We start from the raw sequence: 26718 nt of genomic DNA, 5'->3' as shown, positions 1-26718 counted from the left end.
CCACACCCCGCCCCACACAGGATTTTGTTTATTCTCACAGAGTAAAAGCAGCATAGGGAAGCGAACATTAGGGTTATTGCCACTCGTTTTTCACTTCATCTACTGTATAGCAGTGAGGGCCTTGACAACCTCTCTACCGGACACGAGAAGTGATTGAACAGCTTCCATGTCCACATGGCAGGATAGAATGCTGAACACAGACAGACATGACATTCTAGAAAGTGTGCAGGCATCCTCAGCATGTTCCCATCTTCAGCCAAAAGGGGCTCAGATGGCTGGACCATGAGGCACATGGATGGTGGTTGCATCCCCAAGGTTTTGCTCTACTGTGAGCTTGCTGAGGGAGCCAGGCCAGCTGGATGAGCAAAGCTTCATTTCAAGGACAAGAGGACCGCTTCTGTTCAGGCTCCCTCCTCCTTCACCTGTGATAACTGTGCAAGAGACTGAGTGCCATCATACCCATGTTTGGCATGATCTGTCAGCAAAAGAAAGTTGACTACCAACCATGGAGAAATCCCCCCCCCTTTTTTTTTTAAGAACAGACAGGCATCAAAGAAAGCTCATTAGAATTTATTAAAATTCTATTGGCTTAATCAAAGGCGGCAAATTACAGAAATATTTACAAGTCCTTGTTTCCTTTTTAAAACTATCCCACGAGGTTCTATGAGCATCCTATGTCTACCAGGTGAACAGTACCTATGATTCCAGTCAGCGTTGTGCCCTTGCACATGCCAGACGTTTCACATTTTCTCTGGGTATGAGTGTCTCATGTTCAGATCTGAGCTACAGCGTTGGATGAGGCAGGCACTCCACCAGGCACTGTGCTTCAGAGAAGGAGGGAAAGAAAAGAAAAAAAAAAAAAAAAAGACCAGCACCCCCTAGTGGAAAGGAAGATTAGCATTTTTTCATTCCAGTTAATTTTCTTGCCTATGTATGTCTAGTGTCCCCTGGTGTTCAAGGTACAAGGCTCCAGAAGCCTTTTTGGTTAAGATGGCTGTCCAGTCTACAAAAATAAACAATATATACAAACTCCTATGTTTTGTATATTGGCATATATGCCTAATAAGATCCAATACTGATGGGTGATTTGAATTTTGAGGTAAGCTTTAAGACCAAGTGCAGGAGGACAAGTCGACGATGAAAAATTCAAGGGAGATCCCGCAGCATGCGAGAATTTATATTAAAAAAAAAGGGGGGGGGGGGGGGGGGGCAAGTCTGTGGGAAATGAGTCGATCCCAGTGCGATCCTCTTCAGCTTGGCAGAGTGGGGTAGGAGAGGGTACATGTGGAGTGAGAGTTCTTTCCCAGTAAGGTGATGTCCAGGTTGACCAAATATTTTGTAAGGAGCCACAGCCAAAAATGTTTTATCCAGATGTTCCACCTTTTTGGAGCCAGGATGACCCACATTGTCTAACAAATTTAATTTAAAAGGAAAGGGGAAGGGGGGGGGGGGGGGGGGGGGGGGGAGAGGATGTTTGGTGGAGGCTGTGCAAGTAGGGTGTGCTGGGCTAGTGCAGCGAAAGCATGAAATTATCCAGGTCATACTCCGCTTCATACTGCTGCTGGTCCCACAACTCCCCGAGGCCATCCAGTACAGACTTCATACTGGCCTTCCCTGAGGAGGAGGATGCATCACTCTTCTCAACTTTATCATCCTACAAACAGAAGGTGACAGACAGAAGGTGACAGACAGAATACATACGTTTCACATGGATTTTTTTTTTAAAAGTAAAAAGCTTACTGTTTGACAACCAAAACACAAAATCAGCTAGTCTATGACTGTAGGGAAGTTGAAAGGCCTTTAAATTGAAACATGCCAAACATTCATCAATTCGGAATTTAATATTGAAATAGTACTTGTTCGTAACCTATAATTTTACTACTTGGACAGACATTAGCAGTAAGCATAGAAAATAAAGTCAAGTCAATTTCACTGACAAATCAAATGGATTGTCCCTTTAAAATTAATTTTTGTATTATCAAAGCCCTACTAAACACAGCCTGTGCCATCTACTCCAAGGATCCTTGTCCCGTTTGTGAGGTTATCCAGCCACATGTACATATGGGAAGGCGGATAAAACTGAACACTATTGTGTATAGACATAAGCACTAGTGTTAAACGGTCCTTCCCTCTTCTACAGAGGCAACCGCTCACAAAGTCCCACTGTATGAAGCATGTGGGCACCAATGAGCCCTCTCACTGACATGAGTAGGACAGCTGTGGGCACACAGATGCCCCAAACTTGGATGAGCATAACTGAACAAATGCACATGGCTGTATGAATATTTTACAACCCCATTTACAAAAAAAGTTGGAACACTAAAATGTAAATAAAAATGCTATGATTTAAAATAAATAAATTAAAAAAAAAAAAAAAAAAAAACCTGCATCCCAGAGAGCCCAAATCTCTCAAAAGTAAAGCTGGGGAGGAGTTCACCACTCTGAACACCTGAGTGATGAAATAATGCAACAAGAATAATGCTCGATGTAAAATTGAAAAAAAAAAAAAAAAGAATTTGGGGAGCACATCTACACTAGATAGATAAGATCATTAAAAGGCTCAGAGAATCTGTACGCAATGGCCAAGGCTGAAAAACACTGATGCATGTGAACTTTGGGTCTGTAGTAGGGGTGTGTAAAAATATCAATACGGCGATATATCGCGATACTTTGTCTTCTGATTCAATATCGATACTCAAAATTTGAATATCGATATTTTTTCAAATAATAAAATCACGTTTCAGACGGGTTGTAAATCCAGTACGACTTCCGCATCCCCGCTCTGCGAGGTGTCGCTGTGCCGCTCCCTCACTGCAAGGCACTCTTCGTCTTCTCTTTTTTCCCCCGGCGGTTGCAGTGAGGAAAAACAAGCAAGTATGGCTGTTAACGTAAACCTAGAGACGCCGCCGCACTTTAAGGCAGATGTTTGGAGGCACTTTGGATTCCAAAGGAAAGGAGGAAAAAAAAAAAAAAAAAAAAAGTGAGCCGGTGTTCTGTAAAGTTATCCTACCAAGCCTACTGCGCATGCGTGAAATCCAGGAGGGTAGGAAAATTCAACAGTAGTTTTGTCCTACCGATCAGCTGGGCTGATAGAAAATCGGTGAGTATTTCACGCATTTGCCGATTTTTATGTTTTGTGCGTATTGGTCGAGTCTTTGGCCGAGTCAAATAATTTGTAATGCCTTGTTTTGAATAATAAACCGGTCTGTATGAGAACTTGCTAATTCATGTGTTCTGCGCATGCGCAGTACGAGACTAAGATGCACACTGCACTTTTCAATGTTTCAGACAATGTGTTGTTCCTGCAAAATAAGCACAAGTTAAATGTTCTCCGGTATAAGTTTACAAAGAACAAATTGATATTAGTGTTAGCACTGAAATGTATGTGCAGTCTGCAGTGCAAGTTTTCATAAAACAATTTGATTCTGCTTGTTAAGCAGCACTGATGTGTCCATGCTTACAGAAAAGTTGATAATACTAGCACAGAAATGGGAATTTTCTGTATGTTGTAGTGAAGCAACTCTTGGTTTTGCCAGCAGTGGAATAGAGACAAATATGTCTGGCAAGAGTGTGTAGTTATGTATGTGAAATGTAATTTTACAGTGGTCAATAAATTCTGATTTTCTTCAGTGACACAGATATCGTGATGTGGTTGAAATTTCTTGCAATATATCGATTATTGCAGAATCGCTGTACCGTGATCTTATCGTTATCGTGGGCAAAATATCGCCATAGTATCGTATCGTGAGGTATCTGGTGATACCCAGCCCTAGTCTGTAGGGGACACTGCATTAAAAACAGACAATATCCAGTAGTGGAAGTCACTGTATAGGCTCAGGAACACTTCCAGAAACCATCATCTGAGAATCCGGTTTGTTGCTCCATCCACAAATGAAAAGTTAAAACCATACATAAAACAATATCCAGAAACGCCGCTGCCTTCTCTGGACCCGAGGCTCCTTCAGGGTCTCTGCACATTTCTGACCAGCAAAAATAATACTTTTTAAGACCATTTTAAGACCACTGAGTATAAAAAATAAGACCACTACCGCGGAACAAATACGTACAGTAAAAAAAAAAAAGCACACTCTAGGTTAAGTTCAAAGCATTTTTTTTTATAAAAAATGTGCATCTTCAGTTTACAAAACAGAACATTAGCTGCCTTCTCGATATTTTAATAGTAGGGTACTGCTGTAAACAAACAGTGAGGAAACAAATTGATCTTCAGTTAACAAAACAGAACATTAACTGCTTTCTCAATATTTTAATAGTAGGGTACTGCCATGAACAAACAGTGAGGAAGCAAGGAAGTTTGACTACTGATCGAACTGCCTCTGGGGACTGTTGTTGCCCGACTAGCAGCACAGCGCATATGCTTTTCCCCTTTCGAGTGAGCGTCAAGGGCTTTACAGCCCATTGTTGTTAACTTGATGTCTTTCCGACATACCTTACATCTCGCTTCATATTCTGAAGTTGCTGTTGTTAGCCAACTTTTGTATTTTGGCTCCTCAAGCCACTTGTTACTAAACTTACACTTCCCCATCTCCGTTCATGTTCAAGTTCAACCACTTCTTCCTCGTCTGCTCTACTCTCAATGGTTCTACTACCAGTGTTGGGCACGTTACTTTCAAAAAGTAATTAGTTATAGTTACTAGTTACTTTTCCCAAAAAGTAACTGAGTTAGTAACGGAGTTACTTTGTCATAAAAGTAACTAATTACCAGAGAAAGTAATTATTCCGTTACATTTTGTTCCCCCTCAAAAAAAAAATCAAATTCAATTAGTGTAATCATAATAAAAGTGAATGTTAAATGTGTTTAATGACTGAAATGGACACTTAACAGAACCAATTAGTAATGTTATCTACACTATATTAATATTTTTGTGAGAGAATGTGAGATAAGACATCTATCAAATGTAATATATTTCTGTAGTTATTAAAATTGTTACTAATTACTGGCCACTGACGAGGACAAACGCTTTGTTCCTCGACATAATGTGCACTGCACGTAAACACTCTTGCCTTTTATTTCAAGTAATGAAAAGTGCTGGCTGTATTTCCAGTGTGAAAGCGCAGTGCTGGGCTGACCGCTCGCCATTGCTGGCTCTTCCGATTGAAAGAGCGCGCAGTAGTGCAGTAGGCGTGGCCTACCTACGTATGTTGTCCAAATCTACTCTGATTGGCTTACTGTGCCGTTGTCTCGTGTCTCCCCGCCCCACACTAAAGCAGAGTAAAGAAAGGCTGAATGAGCAGCGTGCCAGATGAGAACAGCTTTAATAAAGTAACGCATAGTATTTTATTGTAAGTAACGGGAACGGCGTTATAACGATGTAAAAAGTAATTAGTTAGATTACTCGTTACTAAAAAAAAGTAACGCCGTTAGTAACGCCGTTTATTTCTAACGCCGTTATTCCCATCACTGTCTACTACATGGATAAAAGAACACACTGCCCCCTGTGGCGTGGTTCCTGCGCTATTAGAACTAGTGCTAGACACACAACGGCTCTTGTGCTACTTGTTCAGCATCTTGATAACAAACGACGCTGGTTGAATAAATAACGTTAGCGCGGAAAAAAAAATCCAGACATATGTTTTTTTTTTTCATTGACCGTAGGCTACCCGGATGAAATTTAATACCTCCCATGTGAAATTTAATACCATAGCTCAAAAAATAGCGAAATATAATGCTTTTTAAGACCTTAAAAAACACATATTAAAAATAAGACTTTTTAAGACTTTTTAAGGATCCGCGGAGACCCTGTCCTTTACAATGGGCTGAGGCGAAGTGAGGATTGTGGTTTGACAAATTGCAATTTTATATTATTTTAAGAAATCATGGACACCGCATCCTCTGGGTTAAAGACAAGAACCATCCAGCCTGTCCTCAGCACACAGCATCTGATGGAATGGGGGTGCATGAGTGCACATGGAATGGGTAGCTTGCACATCTGGGAAGGCACCATTGATGCTAAATGACACAGGTTTTTGAACATCATCCTGCCATCCAGACGACATCTTTTTCAGGGCTTCGTAGTAAAAGACAGTGCTAAACTGGTCTGCCTGCAATCCACACCCACTGAAAACATTTGACACATCATGAAGCGCAAAATGTGGCAAAAGGTGACCCGATCTGTTGAGTAACTGAAGTTGTAGATCAGGCAAGAATGGGACAACATTCCTCTTTCAAAACTACAGCAATTAATCCCCTCAGTTCCCAAATTTTTACACCTGTTGTTAAAAGAAGGGGTGATGAAACTGGTAAACATGCCAGTCCTAACCTTTTTGAAATGTTGGCATCAAATTCAAAAAGAGCATATATTTTTCCCCAAACAATAAAATTTCAGTTTCAGCATCTAATAAATGTTGTCTTTACTATTCGATGAAAGCGTTTCCATGACTCGCAAAACTTCGCATTCTGTTTTCATTCATGTACGTTTTACACAGCATCCCAACTTTTTTGGAATAGGGGTTATAATTCTACAGCTCTGACACGGTGGCATTAAAACAGAATGACATGAGGCACACTTACCTTGTCCAGAGTAAACAGGTTCAACAGCTGATCTGTGCCCATGCTCTGCAGGCTAGCGTTCTCCTGGCTGATCACGGTGTTGGCTATGCTCATCTTAAACTTCTGCAGACCCATGATCTTCTCCTCCAAAGTGCCACGAGTGATCAGACGATACACATTCACCACACGTTTCTGAAACCCAGACACGCCAAAGTTTTATTTTTTCTTGTTAAAAAGCAAAAAAGTATTTTGTAAATAAATATACCATACACACAAAATGTACCTGTCCTATTCTGTGAGCACGGTCCATAGCTTGTAGGTCTCTCATTGGGTTCCAGTCATGCTCCACAAACACCACAGTATCAGCTCCTGTGAGGTTCAAGCCCAGACCACCTACATGTGTTGTCAGGAGCAGGACATCTATTGATGGGTCATTGTTAAACCTGCAGGGCAAAAAGGTAAAGGCACACATGAAAGGGGGAGACAGATTCAGCCAGAAACATGGTTTATATTTACTGTACAAATAATATTTTTACATATTCAAGCCACATTTGAATGTTTTAAGAGAGCCCTTGTACTACATTTTGTCACCTTGTACACCTGTTCCACCCCCCCCCCCAAAAAAAAAAAAAAAAAAAAAAAAAAAAAAAAACCCTCCCCCACTACATTACACTAATGGCATTTAGCAGCACGCCCAGGGTAGCCTGGGGAGCAGTTGGGGGTTAGGTGCCTTGCTCAAATGGTACTGTACTGCAGCCATCCCTGCAGGTCCAGGGAATCAAACCAGCAACCTTTTGGTCCCAAAACCTGCTTTTCCAACTATTAGGCCATGGCTTCCTCACATAGATGATAAAGTCGCTGAATTACCTTTGAGCCACTTTAAAAAAAAAAAAAAAAAAAAAAAAAAAAAAAAAAACCCCAAGCATACCAATACTTTAATGCCAGCCTTTTTTCCACCACACATTTTTCTCATTACATTACATAAAATACCACAACCCTTTACATTAAGAATTGATCACACAAGAATCCAGCCTTCAGTGACTGAATCACTGTATGGCCAATAAAAATGCCATCCAATGCACTAGGGGTTTAACAGTGCTGTTCCGTTACACCTCATGTAGCGAAAACATTGAATAATAAGCCATCTGGGACTTGGCCCAACTGTGCTGGGCTTAAATAAAGTATCCTTGCATAAAGACATGGTAAATTTATAGGGATTCCTTGTTAACCTAAGAAACCTTGAATCTAGCCAAATTCTCCTGGACCAGAAAGCCAAAGAATGGCCCTCACTTATGAAATGAATGTAGGACAGAAAACTGGCCGTACGATCATTTCTATGCAAAGCTTGGCATTCATCAGCAAAGACTACAATCAAATCTTAGTTCAAAGTTTGAGTCCGTATGGATTTGCGGTGCAGCGTAGTAAATTTGGCTGAGTCAAACACATGGCAGTGTGGGAAATAAGGCTGGACCGGCAGACACTGACCAGTAATTTTCGCATTTGTCCATCTGTATTTCAAAGGCATTGGCCCGGGTGGTTGAAATAAGTAAATAAACAGGGCTTGACATTAACGGTCGTCTGACTAGATGGGGCAACTAAATACTCGGTCCGGACAAGTCAAATCTGCATCTGTTTGTCTGATGGGACAAGCTGAATTATTGCCAACTCTCCCATTGGAGACAAGGACTCTGATTTTCTCTTTTTTTTGTAACATGTCATAATAATTTGGCATAAGATATTTATAGCTACATTAATTTCTGTACCAACTTCATGCAAGAGTGTCACACCTGCACACCTCGGCACATGCATCAGATAGACTCTCGGGCATGCTCCGGACAACGCACATGCCAAGCGGACTCTCACACGTGCCTATATAACAAGAGTGCACAATAGCCACTGGCAACTATGCTATAACTGGTAAAATGCGACCGAACTGAACGAAATTGCAGTGTGTATTACAGACAAAGAATCCAGTCAAGTTTCATGAAATTCCTCCAGAAATTGAGCGTCGATTTCAGAAGGCAAGTACCCTTCCCGGGACAGGCAGACGGATGTACGTCATCATGACAATCCCCCTTCGGGTCTTTTGGCCAGCAGGGAATAATAAAAATTGAGGGAAGTTGATTTCAGAAAGCAAGCACACCTTGATGAAATTGCCAAAGTTTGTTAATCATCATCAAGGGCATAACTAGTAAAATTTGCCCAAATTAAACGAAAGTTCAGTATGCATATAATTGTCATATAACAAAGCCTTTTGCCAAGTTTGGTGAAATTCCTCCACAAATCATGGAGTTGATTTCAGAAGAATGTACACCCTCATGAAATTGTCAGTTATTTAATCAAGGTTCAAAAATCTGGTACAATTTTCAAACACGAAATTAAAATCACAATATGACGGTAATATGCATATAACAAGGCCTTTTGCCAAGCTTCGAGAAATTTGTCCAAAAATTGAGAGGAGGAGTTGTCGTCAGAAGGCAAGCACACCTTCATGAAACTGCGAAAGTACAAGGTTGTTAATCAAGGGCCACAACTCTGGTAAAATGCGACTGAATTGAACAAAATATGCATATTACCGACATAATGCCTTTTGCCAAGTTTGGTGAAATTCCTCCAAAAGCTGAGAGGAGTTGATTTCAGAAGGAAAACTTATGAAATTGTCAAAGTATAAAATTGTTAATCAAGGGCTGCAACTCTGGTAAAATGTGACCAAATTGAACAAAATTACAATACGCGCATTGCCGACAAAGAATCCTGCCAAGTTTCAGGAAATTCCTCCAAAAATTGAGAGGTGGTGTTGCTTTCAGAAGGTGAGCACACTTCCCAGGATGGATGGAAATCGCCATGACAATCCCCCCTTCAGGCTTTTTGGCCAGCAGGGGATAAAAACTGAAAACACTTTGCATACTATCGAATTGCGTTGCTGACATTACCAAACCTTATTTCCTGGTTTGGTTTCCTGTTTCTCTTGTTTGATTCTGCCTAGTCTGTGATGTCCTGTTTGTGCCTCACTTGACCTCTTGCCTATTTCACCGTTTTACAATTTTGCCTGCTGTTCTGGATTATTTACCTGTATTAATAAACACACCTTCTGCACTTACATCCATCTCCCAACCATCTTGTATAGAATACTTTGCACTCCCTGACAAAGACAAATGCACATTCACTGTTCATACAACCCCGATTCCAAAAAAGTTGGGACAAAGTACAAATTGCAAATAAAAACGGAATGCAATAATTTACAAATCTCAAACTGATATTGTATTCACAATAGAACAAACGTATCAAATGTCGAAAGTGAGACATTTTGAAATTTCATGCCAAATAATGGCTCATTTGAAATTTCATGACAGCAACGCATCTCAAAAAAGTTGGGACAGGGGCAATAAGAGGCTGGAAAAGTTAAAGGTACAAAAAAAAAAAAAAAAAAAGGAACAGCTGGAGGACCAAATTGCAACTCATTAGGTCAATTGGCAATAGGTCATTAACATGACTGGGTATAAAAAGAGCATCTTGGAGTGGCAGCGGCTCTCAGAAGTAAAGATGGGAAGAGGATCACCAATCCCCCTAATTCTGTGCCGACAAATAGTGGAGCAATATCAGAAAGGAGTTCGACAGTGTAAAATTGCAAAGAGTTTGAACATATCTACAGTGCATAATATCATCAAAAGATTCAGAGAATCTGGAAGAATCTCTGTGCGTAAGGGTCAAGGCCGGAAAGCCATACTGGGTGCCCGTGATCTTCAGGCCCTTAGACGGCACTGCATCACATACAGGCATGCTTCTGTATTGGAAATCACAAAATGGGCTCAGGAATATTTCCAGAGAAAATTATCTGTGAACACAATTCACCGTGCCATCCGCCGTTGCCAGCTAAAACTCTATAGTTCAAAGAAGCCGTATCTAAACATGATCCAGAAGTGCAGACGTCTTCTCTGGGCCAAGGCTCATTTAAAATGGACTGTGGCAAAGTGGAAAACTGTTCTGTGGTCAGACGAATCAAAATTTGAAGTTCTTTATGGAAATCAGGGACGCCGTGTCATTCGGACTAAAGAGGAAAAGGACGACCCGAGTTGTTATCAGCGCTCAGTTCAGAAGCCTGCATCTCTGATGGTATGGGGTTGCATTAGTGCGTGTGGCATGGGCAGCTTACACATCTGGAAAGACACCATCAATGCTGAAAGGTATATCCAGGTTCTAGAGCAACATATGCTCCCATCCAGACGACGTCTCTTTCAGGGAAGACCTTGCATTTTCCAACATGACAATGCCAAACCACATACTGCATCAATTACAGCATTATGGCTGTGTAGAAGAAGGGTCCGGGTACTGAACTGGCCAGCCTGCAGTCCAGATCTTTCACCCATAGAAAACATTTGGCGCATCATAAAACGGAAGATACGACAAAAAAAAGACCCAAGTTGAGCAACTAGAATCCTACATTAGACAAGAATGGGTTAACATTCCTATCCCTAAACTTGAGCAACTTGTCTCCTCAGTCCCCAGACGTTTACAGACTGTTGTAAAGGGGATGTCTCACAGTGGTAAACATGGCCTTAACACCACATCTCAAAGTTGGGACGTCATGAAATAAAAAAAAAAAAAAAAAAAAAAAAAAAAAAAAAAACCCCACCTAATTTTTCTCTTTAAATGATACATTTTCTCAGTTTAAACATTTTCTCAGTTTAAACATTTGATATGTCATCTATGTTCTATTCTGAATAAAATACGGAATTTTGAAACTTCCACATCATTGCATTCCGTTTTTATTTACAATTTGTACTTTGTCCCAACTTTTTTGGAATTGGGGTTGTACATGTTCAGGAACAAACTAATGTTAAATGCCACTAAAAAACAACCGTCAAATGGTGCAGTTGGAGTCTTGTTCTCAGACTCGACTCAATTTTTTTTAAAATGGCTTGGACTTAAACACTGGGGACTCAAGACTGGACTCTGACTCAAGGTTTAGTGACTCAACTACAACACTGATAGCAGCTCCCTGAGAGACCGAGAGCGCGCGAGCACATGCTGATTGGTCTACTTAAGACGAAGCAATCTGTTGTGTGGGCAGGCTTTATGGCTTCTCAGAGAGCGACAGTGAGAATCCTGATTGTGCGGTCTTGTTAAGTAGGGGGGGAACCCACCCCACTTCACCTCAGACTACACAAAAGCATCCCCTTGCCCAATCGGAGTAAAATAATGGTGTTGCGCTCTGTACTGTTTGTAACCATGACTTTAGCATTGCCCAGTGCAGGTTAAACAATTGCAAAAGACACGCTGAGGAGAGTTTAACAGTCATGTGTTCATGTGCATACAAGCTGGCCTGCTGCTAAGGCTACAGAAGGCCAAACTCCTTGAAAACTTGATTAAAGTTGCAATATAATTTAAAAATACAAGTTAAATAATAGCAATAAGCAGTTTACATAAATGGTACAAGTAGTCTACATATTTTGTCACATTTTATACATATAGGCCAACCTAATTTGGTTTACAGACGAGAGAAAATTATTCAGTGTACACCACCCCTCAATATAGTAATATGACTACCAGTAAGTTGTAGCCAAGTGGAACATCCTTGCCACCCCAATACTTTTTTCCTCAACATGGAACTGACCTGTGTGCATTACAGTTTTCTTGGATACAACTTTAAGCATGTTTTTCTTGAATCTGACATTTTCTTGTAAATTGCTCAATTTGTAGTGCAATTAGCAGCTAATGTCTCCTGTAACTTGGCCTTTAAAGATCACAAAAACATGCCTGGAAATAGCAGAGAAGCCATCTCCAGGCATCTAAAGCCCTTCAACTTATGGGGCCCTAAAGTGGGCCCTGGCTGCATTGATCCAGGCCTTTGGCCCATCATTCAGACAGGCAACATTTCAGACTTGTCTGTCCAGTGACAGTCTGCTTAAAATTCCTTATTTCCCCACACTGCATAGGTGTAGCTAGACCCCTTTAACTGGGGTACATGTGCCATAGCATTGAGCTGTTGTGCCCCAGTAAAATTCCAATTAAAAAAAAAAAAAAAAAAGTTAACAAGTTCCTATATTTGACCACAAATTAACATTTCATACACACTGCAGGCATTCGGGGGGGGGGAACATGAGTAATGGGAGGCCTGTGACCCAGTAGAACTTTATGTCTAGTAACACCCCTAGTTAGAGAATTATTTAGACCACAGCCTATATTCTGACTGGCATCCAAGCATATGCAGCCACATTCATCACTACAAAATATTTTGCCATATACAACACATTTTTAAAAGGCCTACATCAAGTGTCATACCCCTAAAGCCCAGCGCACGCGGGCGATTTTCCATCACCAGCGTATTGCGATTTTTGGACGCAAATTTCCCCTCTCGTGTGCATGTTATCTGCAACCAGTAGGCGATTTGGGGAGGAGGATGCAGGTCACGTGGAAATCACGACTACTTCGCAGGTGGGGATCAGCTTAGCCTTTGGAGGGGACCACATCCTTATCACAAAGACACACATGGCAATATCTCTGCAACAAGTCAGGTGACTGGTGATTTTTCTTGTTGCAGAATACCAAGCATGTTTGATATCTGCAATCTGTTGCAAGCAAAATAAATTTATAAAAAAAAAAAAAAAAAAAAAAAGGCCGTTGCAAATATCTGCACATGAAGCGATTTTTCGCATGCGTCCAAAAGTTGCATGACAAAGCATCGCCCGTGTGCGCTAGGCTTAACAAATGGACATTTTCAAGCTCTTTGCAATTTAATAAAAAAAACTTTGGTACAAGATAAATTTCTTTCATTTGGAGACAGCCTACTTTAGCTAGACTCCTGATAAGTACAAGCAATTAAAAGCAATGGGTAGTCTAACTGATGTGTGATATGTTACACGTCACATTTGATACTTATTTACAAGAGCTTTGCTGATCATCTTGGCAATGACCGATCTGGCTCGGTTACTGAGAAGACCTCTGCACATCCATAAGATGAGAGAGGGATTTTTGAGTTCCTTTTATGGAGACTTGTAACATGGCATCAACTCTAAAAGCAAGGCCTCTAAACCAGGGGCATGATATTTAAAGGGCAATGCTTTTGAGCCGGCACATCATCGTGTGTGTGTGTCACATGTACAAGCCTCATCACCTGGAGACAATGGAATGGCGCAAGCCTGCAGGCACACCGCCGTCTAGACGCAGATAGGTGACTGTTGGCAGCTGAGGCTTCAGCAGATCATGCTCCACCATGTCCAACATGCTCTTCAGCTGACAGAAGATCAGCACACGGTGTTGAGCCACCACAGCCTCTGTACTGACATCTGAGGAGCCAGATGAGCCCAGACCACAGTCCAACAGCAACTACATGAGAAAATGGCATGTTTAAAATAAAAAATAAATAAATAAATAAATAAATGCAAGTACTGCAATTGTGATGTCCAGGATTCTTAAAAAACCAATTATCACAATTGGTAGCAGTTGAGTACAGTTCGGTAAAATGCAGTATCCAAATAATTAACTCCAGACATCCCAGGACCAACAATTTGTCTGAGGAATCTACACATTCTGGGTTTCCAACTTGACCACCTGTTTTTGTCTGGTTTCTATAGCTACTGCATTCAATGATGACATTCTGACATGGAACAAGAAAGAATTGCCATTTTAACCATTCCCTGCACAATGTACAAGCCCGTTTTACACAATGCCTGCTTTTCCAGTACATTTTCAGATTATTCCAGACTTGAGAGACCATTGCATAAGTTGAAAAGGCTTTCCCTCGCCCCCCCCTCAGTGCATCTACCTGTTTAAGTGCAGAAAGCTTTGGTGCATGCTGGATGTCCCGGAGGCTGGAATTCTGGGAGGCGAGCTGCTCACTAATGCGCTTGTGCTCAGGATGCTGAGGTGTCAGGACCAGTGCTGGGTGATTGCACAGCTTCCTCAGGTACTGCAGTGCCTACACACAACATGCACAGCATTAATACTAAAACTGAGACAAAGTAAATACATTTACATTACATTATCTCATCTTATTACTTGTAGCCGCTTTATTCTGTTCTACAGGGTCGCAGGCAAGCTGGAGCCCATCCCAGCTGACTACGGGCGAAAGGCAGGGTACACCCTGGACAAGTCGCCAGGTCATCACAGGGCTGACACATAGACACAGACAACCATTCACACTCACACCTACGGTCAATTTAGAGTCACCAGTTAACCTAACCTGCATGTCTTTGGACTGTGGGGGAAACCGGAGCACCCGGAGGAAACCCACGCGGACACGGGGAGAACATGCAAACTCCGCACAGAAAGGCCCTCACCAGCCATGGGGCTCGAACCCGGACCTTCTTGCTGTGAGGCGACAGCGCTAACCACTACACCACCGTGCCGCCACATTACATTATAATTTAATTAAAACTGGTCAAGTCAGTAGCTATATCTAATGTACAGTCTAATTAAATACAAGTAAGAGGGTACCATAAAATTGGACAAACTAATGCTCATTTCTGGCATCATGTTGTTGCATGTAACTAACTAGTCACCAAGTTAGATCAGAATTTATATTTTCTTTCAAGGGTTTGATCAAAGAGCTAAAACACTGTCCTGAGGACCTCCACTGATGTCTCACCTGGAACACATGTCCAGTGGCCTTCAGCTTGGGTTTGTCCTCATCTTCTTGAACTGCTGTGGAGAGGACATCATCCACATTCACCTTTGCCCGAGACTTGGCAAAGTCCTCATACAACTGAACCTGCACAGACCGGGGGGGGGGGGGGGGGGGGGGGGATTATAATAATAATAATCCACGTGGACATTAGCAATTTCTATAAATTCCAGTCAGTAAGACTTGATCATACATCACAATGGAATCATACATGAAAGACTCTGAATTGCAGTTTTGCATTGGACAAATGGACCAGTTTTATTCTCAACTGAAGAGACATTAAGCGTACATGCAAATGTTCGCAAGTACCTGTAGGGGACTCAGGTTGCAGTAGTAGTCTTGTATAATTTTGGGTGGCAGATCTTGGAGGACATCCTCCTTCATCCTCCTCAGGAGAAAGGGTAGCACCTGCCGATGTAGTGCCTCCATAGCCAAAACCCCTAAGAGACACACTCAGTCAATATGCAACACTACGTTTTCACACGCCGCTGTATTTGTAAATCAGACATAGGATTAAAAGTGAAACCTGAAAAAGATAACTGCTCACTTATTTTGAACAAATGCTGATTTAGTGATCCTGTTTTGTTATGACAGGAATGTACCCATTACCTCCCATTTTGCAAACAACTGAGCACACACCCAATAAGACCACATCACAGTTAAAAGCTATCAAAAAGAGTCATACCGTGACCATCACCTAAATACAGCCCAAGTCCACAGAATAACAATCTGAAAGAAGATTTAGAACATGATTTAAAAAAAAAAAAAAAAAAAAGCAAGGAAGCCACTAAGAGCCCTACCTGCTTCCTGTTCCCGGGATGAGCTCTTGGCATCTCTGCTAGCAAGGATGGGCTTCCCATAACGGGCGGCAAACTGGCGCTCTGTACCCAGAAAGCCTGGCATCAAGAAGTCAAAGAGAGACCACAGCTCCAGGACATTATTCTAGAGAGGAGACAGGATGAGAGGGTAACAGGTTTTTTTCCCCCCTTCTATTTTCACTGCTCATCCATGAAATGTTCCATAGAAGTAACACAGAAAAGCAAGTAAATAAAAATCCATTATGCTTTCAGCCTCCATACAAGATGTACAAAACGTCCATTAAACCCAGATGCCATGGTTAGAAAATGTCAGCACAATCAGATTTAATCTTGTATTCACCAGATTTGTTCATCCATTTAAAAAATAAATAAATAAAATGAATAAATAAAAATATAAAACCCACACAACACCCCACCCCAACCACACCTAATAAGCATTTGTAAAACCTGAACTCCAAAATGCTTTGTCTATACGCATGCACCGAATGCTGTCTTCATCAGCCAGTATCAGCAGTACGGCAAAAACGGGAGAGCTACAATAGCAGTCAGACTTTTTTTGGCTTTCTGAACTGATCATGTACAGCTGATGAATTGTTTGACATCCTCTGGAGCAAAGTGTGATGCATGCATCAACTACTCGTGTGTCCATACTTTGGTGTCAATATCATGAGTCCTCTCATGACCTTTTATTTATTTTTATTGTTGGTGCCGCAGAGTACTCAAGTAATAACGCATCACTGCACACGTGTCATTTCAGAGGACCGAGGAGTTCACATTACAGTTAGACACAAGGTCACTTGTAATTATGAATGTGAACCTTCAAGACAGGCAAAAACTGGAATTGAACAAAATGTTTAAAGTGAACATAGCCTAAAAATCATTAGGGTAATACATTTGTAGCACCCAAAGGAAACCATTTATTTGTAGGAAGGGGGTGGGTCAATTTTATCATCATTATGTTCTGGAAAGTTCATATTATCCTGAACTGTGGAGCATTTTATACTACAGCACTGTTGAATTCTCAGATCTGTTTGGTCAGAAGGTGGGCGTTTTCAATAAGAGCAGCTCTTACAATAGTGCAAGCTGCAATTCAAAAATCACATTTATTAAATGCACATTTAATCTCTCATCATCTCTAGCCGTTTTATCCTTCTACAGGCTCCAGCTTGCCTGCAACCCTATCCCAGCTGACGAGAGGCGAAAGGCGGGGTACACCCTGGACAAGTCGCCAGGTTATCACAGGGCTGACACAGACAACCATTCACACTCACACCTACAGTCAATTTAGAGTCACCAGTTAACCTAACCTGCATGTCTTTGGACTGTGGGGGAAACCGGAGCACCCAGAGGAAACCCACGCGGACACGGGGAGAACATGCAAACTCCACACAAAGGCCCTCGCCGGCCACGGGGCTCGAACCCGGACCTTCTTGCTGTGAGGCGACAGTGCTAACCACTACACCACCGTGCCGCCCACATTTAATATATTAGTTTCTATATTTATAAAGTTGGAAAAATGCTGCCATACTCATTTATAATAACATGATTATTGTAGAAGACAAAGGCAAGGTTGGAAATTAAAAAAAAATAAATAAATAAATTTCCATGTCCTTTTGGCAAAATATATTGGTTTCTCAAAACAGAGGCATCATAGCATGCTACAGGGAGGAAATAGATAAATACAGAGATAAATAGATAAATTCTGCCTATACTGGTATTGCCCTTCACTTGCCATTTTAACACATCATGGCTTGGTGATAAGCTGCTGTTTATATTGTTGGTGCACCATATACAATTAGATAAAATTCATGTGCTTGTTCACATTTTAAGATGACTCAGGATTAAATATGCCACAGGCTCCAAGAAATTGATATGGACTACTTATAAAAATTGTATGAACTTTTTTTTTAAACCTGCGTTTTCATAAAAAGATCCTAAATATGAATGCATGATCTTTTAGGAAACAAAGCCCTTGGTTTGTGCTCTCTGCAGCAGAGCCTTCTATGATTTCAAGTATAAAATTGCACAGAAAAAAGAATTTAGAAGCTCTAGACTCACCTGAATGGGAGTTCCTGAGAGGATAACTCTGTAGTTAGCAGACAGCTGCTTGATAGCTTTGGATAGTTTGGTCTTCCCATTTTTAATAACATGACCCTCATCGAGGATACAGTAATTAAATTTAATATTCCTGTTGGGGGAGAAGTCAGTGGTTAAACAGCAGGAAAGCAGATTTGAAATGCATGGAGCAAGCAGAAATATTTACCTAAAAAAGTCAATGTCGTTCCGCACTACATCATACGATGCTACCACAAGGTTGTGCTTTTTCACTTGGTGCTGTAATCTAGAACAGAAACAGCATGTCAACTAAACCCTAATTTTGCCACCATCTGTAGCCATGCTTACAAATCAAGGCCCACGGTCCTGCTAGAACAGCAGTTGATGGTAAGAACCGTACCGTGCTCTCTCTGTTGGAGGACCAGTATAGTGCAGAGGGTTCAGGTACTCCTTAGTACAGAATTTGCCCACCTCATCCACCCAGTGGCCTGTCAGAGTAGGTGGACACACAACTATGGAGGGCAGAGGACAACAGTCTGCAGCCTTGGTCCTGGCATATTCCTGTGCCCTGCACACAAACATGCACATTTAAAATAAATAAAGGGGGGAGGGGATTTAAACAAGACCATCTCAGAGGAAGAGGGATTAAAAACCTAGGAGGATAAATAAATTCTGAAAAAGTCTGACCTTCTGATTTTTTTTTTCTCCTTACGAAAATTTATGGTTTATGCAACATAAAGCACAACTGTGCTAGAGTTCACACACTCAATCAGATCAAAGAAATCCATATACCCACAAGCTTGAATTATATATACACATTTTAAAAGGATAGCCTTCATTTATAATGGCTTGTACTGATGGAAAAGCAGTGATTAGTACCTGAGGTAGTGGTCTCCAGCAAGAATGCAGATGGATTGAAGGGTTTTACCTAAGCCCATGTCATCACACAGAATTCCATGCAGCTTGTACTTATTCAAGAAGGACAGCCAGTTTACTCCATCCTAGTGTAGAGAGAACAGTTTATATATTTAAAAAAAAAAGGAAAAAACCCAACCCCATCCATTTTTCTTCAGTCTAATTCAAGGTCAAATTTTCAGTACTGACATAAAATACAGAAACGCTTGAAATATGGACATGTAAGGAGCCTGAGCTTCATGTCATTGGCAGACAACAATAAACCAAAAATGATCCATTCTATTGTTCTGCCACTTGGTTAAATTCTCACTTTACCTAGATCGGTGTACATCAATGCACACAGTTCAGTTTTTCCTGTCTCACAGTAGAGATAGATTTTCTTTATATAGAATGCTCTATGCAAGGCTACCTATTTATATTAAAAAAATAATAATAATAATTTGTTGACATTATGCTATTGTTGACATTATGGACCCACAGACACCCAGAAATAATCTCATCTCATTATCTCTAGCCGCTTTATCCTGCTCTACAGGGTCGCAGGCAAGCTGGAGCCTATCCCAGCTGACTACGGGCGAAAGGCGGGGTACACCCTGGACAAGTCGCCAGGTCATCACAGGGCTGACACAGACACAGACAACCATTCACACTCACACCTACGGTCAATTTAGAGTCACCAGTTAACCTAACCTGCATGTCTTTGGACTGTGGGGGAAACCGGAGCACCCGGAGGAAACCCACGCGGACACGGGGAGAACATGCAAACTCCGCACAGAAAGGCCCTCGCCGGCCACGGGGCTCGAACCCGGACCTTCTTGCTGTGAGGCAACAGCGCTAACCACTACACCACCATGCCCCCAGAAATAATATATTGTTCATATATAATTAACCCCGCCGACAGTAGTCGGAGGGGTTATTATTTTCACCTGCGTCAGTCTGTCTGTGTGTGTGTGTGTGTGTGTGTGTGTGTGTGTGTGTGTGTGTCTGCAAGATATCTCAAGAACCAATGGATCGATTTGGACCAAATTTTGTACGTGTTGCCAGTCACCCAGGAAGGAAACCATTAAATTTTGGAGGTCAAAGGTCAAGGTCATGGCAGAACTTCGAAATTTTCGCCCAATGTATTTTAATAGGGAAAAGGCGGGGTTTGCACTCGTTAGAGTGTCCCTGTCTAGTTAAAAAAAATAAATAAATTTGCCAGCTAATTAAATGCATTCCTCTTACTAATAAGGAAGCATACAGTCCAGTTACATGCCTACTAATAACCAGATAACTGCACACGAAATAAAAAGCAGATAACCTTCCTGAACTTGCTTCTCACTTCCTTTTAATTCTGTACTGTTGCGTCCTCTGTTCTACAAAAACTAGATATATTTTTATACATCCCTTGTAAACGCACAATTTTACAATTCAGACAGGAAAGAACGAAGCCATTAAATTCCACAGGCAGAGCCTTCACTCTGGATTTGGCTTCAGTCCAGTGGGAAGAGGAAAGTGAGTCAGCCACTTCATTTTCCAGCTTACAATTTGTTTGGTATAAAATGTCACACACTTAAATTAAAGGCAAAAGCCATTTGTATTCTTGACAGTGAGGATGGAGAGGGGACAGTGCTGAGTGGCCACTGGTTTAACTGAAGTGCAGAAAGAGAGAGGCCATACTTCACCCAGCACTCAGAGTGGCATAGCAGGGGAGAGCTTTCAGCACACTGTCACTATGCAAATGCATGCAGGAGAGGCAACACCACCACACACCCAGTCTAGTCAACAAATGTGCATTAAAGTGTCTGGGATTTGAAACAAGCATTCATGACACCAAATTCAAATTTTCTGTAATGAATGTTTATTCGTTTAAACAAAAACACACATTCATAATGTAAAAGGGCACAAACATAAAACCACCTACCTGCTGATATTTCCTGAGTTCTGCCTTAATAGGAACAGGGATTGTGTAATTCTCCAGCTTCCTACTATCCAATAGCTGTTCCAGAAAGTAGCGCTCTCTGGCCTTCTGACGAATGAGATCATCGGACATTGTGGGTGGGTTGGGGATGCCAGCCTATAAAGGACACCATCAATTAGAACATATGCTTTTTTTTTTTGCACATAAAGCAATCTTTTCATTCTAGACTTTTAATAACTTTGTATAGATCCAGTCATTACCCAGATTCTCCATTACCCATTGTTCATTTACACAAGGCTCAGTGTTGTATGCAGGGAATATGGTATAATGTTTGGATTTGGTTAACAAATGTGAAATGATTCATATGTACTGGGCAGAAATTCCAACGTAGCCCACATTGTGCTTCATGTGTGCAGTTAATGGATGGTCTGTTGCAACCAGCAACATACTTCAGGAATACTATGAGCAATACACAAACTTTCCAGTTCTGGAATAAATTTAAATTTGTCATTTCAGCACCAAATTAGATATGGATCCAGAACATTTCCCTTTAGTGATATTTATTGCTTATCCAACTCAAACAGGCTTAGGGTGCCTTCACATAAGCAGCATTTAGTCCAAACATTCCTCATTGGTGCAGCTCATTTATACCCCTTTTCCACCAAATCAGTTCCAGGGCTGGTTCGGAGCCAGTGCTGGTTCACAACTCGTTCAACTTGCGAGCCAGCTGAGAACCAGTTTGCTTTTCCATAGCTCACGGGGCTAAGCGGAGCCATGTCATTACGTTGCTGCATACGTCATTACGTCGCTGTATACGTCAGTTACGGCGCTACGTTTGCATAACCCTTGGTGCAAATATCAAAGCAAAAACATGGAAGAAGCAGCAGCAGCAACAATAATAAATTAAGCGTTTGTACAGCTGCTGCTTCTCGTCGCTTAAAAATGGATCTTTCACGGTCTTGTTATTGTTATTGGTCTTAACAACTCCGCCCCCGCTGACGTAAGCGGTTCTTTCCTCTGGCCCGCCCAGCAGAGAGTTGGTGCTAGCCTGGAACCGGTTTTTCTGGCCCCAGAGCCAGTTCTTTGTCAATGGAAACAGAAAACCCGGTTCCAAACTAAGCACTGGCCCCGAACCAGCCCTGGAACTGCTTTGGTGGAAAAGGGGCATTAGAGGAGTGAGAATCTCAAGTGAGTGCAGACCAAAACCACTGGTCCAAGTTGATCTTAATTGGTCTCTTTCCAGGTCCAAATGAACCTCAGCATGGTTCAGCAGCAGTAGAAAAGCAATCTGACTTAACAGACCCAATTGCAGGAAGTGAACCAAAACATGCCATATATTTTATGCTGCCACTTTTTTTTTCTTCTCTCAACACCAGCTCTGTTTTCCATTGCTTTTATTTTTGGTGACTGCAACACTTTGCACAGGTTTATTTACTTTTTTTTTTTAAATTGTTCTATTCCTGATCAAGTCAGGAAAATCAGTTTATGAGCATGTTTCCAGCAATTTTTTTTTTTGCTGGGTGTCCAATTATGCAAAAATGGCAAAAAAAAGCCAAAAGTATTTATTTAATAGTAGCAAACAGACTACTAAATAGACACTGATGGCAATGACGTGTTGCTTTACAAACCCTCCTTCCCCCCCCGATAGGTAAATGGAGTATGGAATGAGGAGTACGCACCTCCAGAGGCAGCAGACGTATGAGAGTGGCAAAACACTGCGTGGCCATGAAGCGCACACTGTCACTAGGATCACTCATACGGCCCAGCACAGGCACCACCAACAGCACAATGTAGGGTACAATGTCCACATCCAGCTGCTCCATCACACCTAAAAGCTACAGTGAAGGACTTACACCACTTACATGGCCTTAAGAGGAAGCACAACTTCCTCTGCTTGTTATACATAAAGCAGGAGTTTTGTCTGTAAATGATCTCCATAGTGCTTTAAAGTCATCTAAAAATATCCTCATTTTAAAAAACACACACACTTGCATTTTTGTATGAAGGATACAGGCCATTGCCTCAATGGCTCCTTCCTGTTTGGTGCTGTCATCAATCGCCCCCAACCATGGCAGCAACTGGTCCAGGAAGCAGTTCATGGTTTCCATAGTGGCCATCTTACTGAACACACCAATACAGCGAGCTGCCATGTGACGCACAGCTGTATATGGGTGCTGGAGACATGCACAGAGCAGAGGCAGCTGCTCCAACAGCTAGAACAAAAGAAGGGGGGGAAAAAAAAAAAAAGGGTGAGACGTTGATCATTTGTGCAATATAGATAATTATAGAATATAAGAATATAGAGAATTATTTTACTAAATCACGTAAGCACGTTTGTGGGTACAGAAGTGCATATTCACATACAAGAGATGCAAGCTCCTGAGCCATGGCTCCTGTGGTGACCTCCAACACCTGCAGAGAGTTGACCAGCTCCTGAGCTACCAAATCACCCTTCTCCAAGAGCTGCCTGGAATCTACAACACCATATAGTTGAATATTTTGTAAAACATTTGAGTTGGCTAGGATAGGTTACTTCATAGCTATGGTACGTTTATACATTACACCCCATTACATACACAGCCTTAAAGAATGCTTACCACAACCCAGTGTGTCCACCAGAGCCTTCAGTGGACCAATCATAGACTCCCAGAGACCAGGCAAAGCCTTGGTGAGACCAGGCCCAAAGTGCCTAGCAATGGTCATCAGCGAGAACTCTGCACCTCTCCTCTGGATGAGAACTGGCTTCTTACTCTGAGAAAGTAACCAAGACTCTTAAAGCCATGTAACCTACAAATTAACAATCATCTGTTTGACATCATAATTAGAGCACAAAAGTTAAATATCCCCGACCTCATCGGTTTCTGTGGAGATGGAGCTGCCTGGGGGAAGGTCATTCGGTGAGGTTTTTGGCAGTTTGGGGGCAGGGCCTCTCTTGCTGGTGATGGCAAAAGCTGCTCTCTGATGTCGGTAAAGAGTGATGATGCCTTTTGTTTTATTCACCATGTGGTGCATGCAATCTTTCTCAGACACGTTGGCTATAGGAAAGCACAATAAGAAACTGAATTCAAGTTGTGTGTCTTGATATAAAGACAGATGTTTATTATATTCAAGTCCCTTAAGGCCATGGCTTTCAAAGCATAAAAAAAGTGAATCACTTAAATTTGGTTACACTGTGATTTTCCACCAAACCACCATTATCAAGAAGTTATTATACTCAAGGGTCCCAGTCTGTAGTGCTCGAGCTACCGTTTTTGTTTGGATTCTTATTATTGACCCCCCCCCCCCAGTTCTTGGCCTAACAGTTTAAAGACAAAAGTATTAAAAAGGAGATACTGTATTGCATATCTACTTTTACACATTTCCAGGACTGGTGTTCTCACCTTTGCAGCCATCCTGTGTGGGAGGCGTGTGTGGCGGAACAGGACACTGTGCATTAGGCGTGAGCATGGGGTCCACACATACTGAACTGCACAGGTTTTTAATGATCTTTGAATTGGGGCAGGGTGTGCGGCCTGTGCAGAGCTGGAGCAGGCAGGCTATGCTGGAGGCAGCATATCCCTGCACCAGTGTGTTCTCCTCCTTCTTAATGGCCTCCATAAGGGGGCGCACCAGTGGGTTGAGCTTGTCAGGTAGTGCTGCCAAGCCTACCACAGCACATGCTGCAAAAGTATGCACACGTAGATGCATCTGCTGCCACTCTGCACTGGTCTCAGCCACTGTAGACCACGCCTGCTGCCGTTTACTGTCCAATGACTGCAGCTGCCGAGACTTCAGGTTCAAAGATGCTGTGGCCTCCGAGAAGATGCTGGTCACCTAATGGGGGGTGGGGGCCCCAGAAAAGAAGAGAGACAAGTCACAACGAAGTTGTGTGCGTGAAACAAGCTGTCATGAGTGTTATATTTAAGATACATAAAATCTTTACACAATTTTGCTATTCCGGGTACAGAACAAACATGAATAAAAAGAGAAGGAAGATAACCGCATCCAAGTGCACAGACTTTCTGTTGCTAGGCATGCAGTGATGGTTGCTAAGATTTCAGATAACAGAACTAGAGCCCACCAGCACTTCAGGCTGCACTAAGGCAAATCAGCAATGGGAATTTAGATTTATAAAAGTATAAACTGCAGCCTGTCATTTATACCCACATTCATATGATGCCAAATATTGGTGGTGGTAGTACACCAAAGTCAGTAGTGGTTTCAGTCCCAGTTATGACACTGGCAAGTATTCAGGCAAATGTTTTTTTTTTTTTTAAATCAAAAAGGCATCATGATGGTACAAAAAGATCGATCTGATGCAGTTACTTGCATCTTGATAGCAATTACGTTTTGCCTAGCTCACAAACTACATGAGATGGACAAATGCCAAAAGCATAGCACACGGGCATGAAGGGAAAGAAGAAAAAACAAACCATAAAACAATAAGCCATATGCCAAGGAGCATAAAACTAGCATATCAAAACAGCTCTGCTGGTCATGATGCAATTCAAATTTTTATTTTTACTACTGAGGCCCATCTGCCATGTGATGGCACTAGCTTTCTTGCAGGCACTAACCAGCTCGTTGGCCTGATCAATTGTGAAGACACTGCAGTTGATTTTCTCCCTCACATCGATATGAGCATCGGCAAGGAGTGCGATGAGCTGCTTGCATTCATTCTGCATGCGTGTGAAGGGGATGGCGATTTCGTCATAATACAAATGTTCAGACAGGATGGCCAACAGACGAGGCTGGACCACACTGGACACCACCTTGCACTCCTACAGAGATGGAGTAAAAAATTGGTTCTCAAAAAAACCCCTCCAAGTTTATATTCTCAAAAAGATATATTAATTTGTGATGGAGGCCAATTCTTAGTAGCTAAAATGTCTACCTTAAAATAAAAAAGGCTAATAATTCATATCCTTCCAAAGTATTTACAGAACCCATAACATATTGCCTGAAAACTAAATAATTCTTACAGAATAAGCACTTGGCAGTTTATTAACTTTATTCTAGCAATTAAACTGACCACTTTAAGCCTGTGAAATCCATGGGACAAGTGTTTCTACAGTAAAATTACATTTTATCCAGACCCAGACAGTTTTCAGAATATCCAAAATTATACAAGCAGCAATAAATTCAAGTTAAGGAGATTACCAGTTAAGAAGAAACTCTTGGTCTGGACAGGTCCCACACTCCTGCTTACCTTCTGTAACGATGCCCACTCACACAGCACCATGGATACAGCAATGCGCTGCAGCGCCGACTTTGAGTTGAGGTGGAAGAGTAGAAGCTGAGCCAGTGACTCCGCTGGCCGAATCTCTTGAGTCGAGCTGTTTAATCGTGGGTCACAGATATAGCTGCACAGTGCCCCCAGCAGTCTGGAACAAGAAAATCACTGCTACAATGAGGCAAAAATTGCCAATTTATTTAAAATACATCCAAAACCACAGAAATGGGGACTATAGACAGCCTAAAATCATTCAGAGGGAAAAAGGAAAATTTAAGCACACACTTGGCAGCCATGAGCCGTGCGCGAGTCACTACATAGTCTCTCGAGGCTGGGTCCTCAGTGATCGTGTCAGCTCCCCCGATGTACTCTTGCACAGTCTCCTTCACCTGCTGTCCACCCTGCCGAGACTTCCCGCTCGCCTTTTCCTTAATCCACATATCAGTACACACAAATCAGCTGCACTCAATGATACTCTTGTCAAGCATGGCTTTTAAAAAAAAAAAAAGTTTATGCGGCTAAATGCTATTGATGGAAATTACGAAAAAGGTGCAAATTTGGTGATTTAAGTGGTGGTGGCCAATGGCCATTTATTTTGTTGTTTTATTGATTCCACTTGGCATTTAATTTCATTAGTTTGTTTAGTACTATTTGCCAATATGCATTTTATTAGGTGCTTCCCCCCCA

At 41.8% G+C, this 26718-nt stretch overlaps 1 protein-coding gene across 1 annotated transcript in view; it reads right to left on the bottom strand.

Moving 5' to 3' along the window:
• Positions 1-549: 549 nt before the first annotated feature.
• Positions 550-26718, bottom strand: part of btaf1 (BTAF1 RNA polymerase II, B-TFIID transcription factor-associated) — a 57776-nt gene continuing 31607 nt past the window's right edge. The window contains exons 17-38 of the mRNA XM_060926235.1: positions 26317-26459; positions 26008-26182; positions 25376-25579; positions 24200-24632; positions 23670-23854; positions 23417-23570; positions 23184-23293; positions 22831-23032; positions 22499-22647; positions 20823-20975; positions 18884-19005; positions 18405-18572; positions 18213-18290; positions 18008-18137; positions 15932-16073; positions 15441-15571; positions 15096-15218; positions 14274-14426; positions 13623-13834; positions 6792-6951; positions 6530-6700; positions 550-1654 (exon numbers count right to left, since the gene is read on the bottom strand). Of these exons, the coding sequence (XP_060782218.1) occupies positions 1508-1654; positions 6530-6700; positions 6792-6951; positions 13623-13834; positions 14274-14426; positions 15096-15218; positions 15441-15571; positions 15932-16073; positions 18008-18137; positions 18213-18290; positions 18405-18572; positions 18884-19005; positions 20823-20975; positions 22499-22647; positions 22831-23032; positions 23184-23293; positions 23417-23570; positions 23670-23854; positions 24200-24632; positions 25376-25579; positions 26008-26182; positions 26317-26459 (3645 nt within the window). The 3' untranslated portion in view covers positions 550-1507. The remainder of the gene's footprint in view (positions 1655-6529; positions 6701-6791; positions 6952-13622; positions 13835-14273; positions 14427-15095; positions 15219-15440; positions 15572-15931; positions 16074-18007; positions 18138-18212; positions 18291-18404; positions 18573-18883; positions 19006-20822; positions 20976-22498; positions 22648-22830; positions 23033-23183; positions 23294-23416; positions 23571-23669; positions 23855-24199; positions 24633-25375; positions 25580-26007; positions 26183-26316; positions 26460-26718) is intronic.

This window comes from Neoarius graeffei, chromosome 7 (assembly GCF_027579695.1).
Source record: "Neoarius graeffei isolate fNeoGra1 chromosome 7, fNeoGra1.pri, whole genome shotgun sequence".
NCBI classification, from domain to species: Eukaryota; Metazoa; Chordata; class Actinopteri; order Siluriformes; family Ariidae; genus Neoarius; species Neoarius graeffei.
The sequence above is the reverse complement of the archived record's forward strand: the minus strand, read 5'-3'. Positions and strand labels throughout refer to the sequence as shown.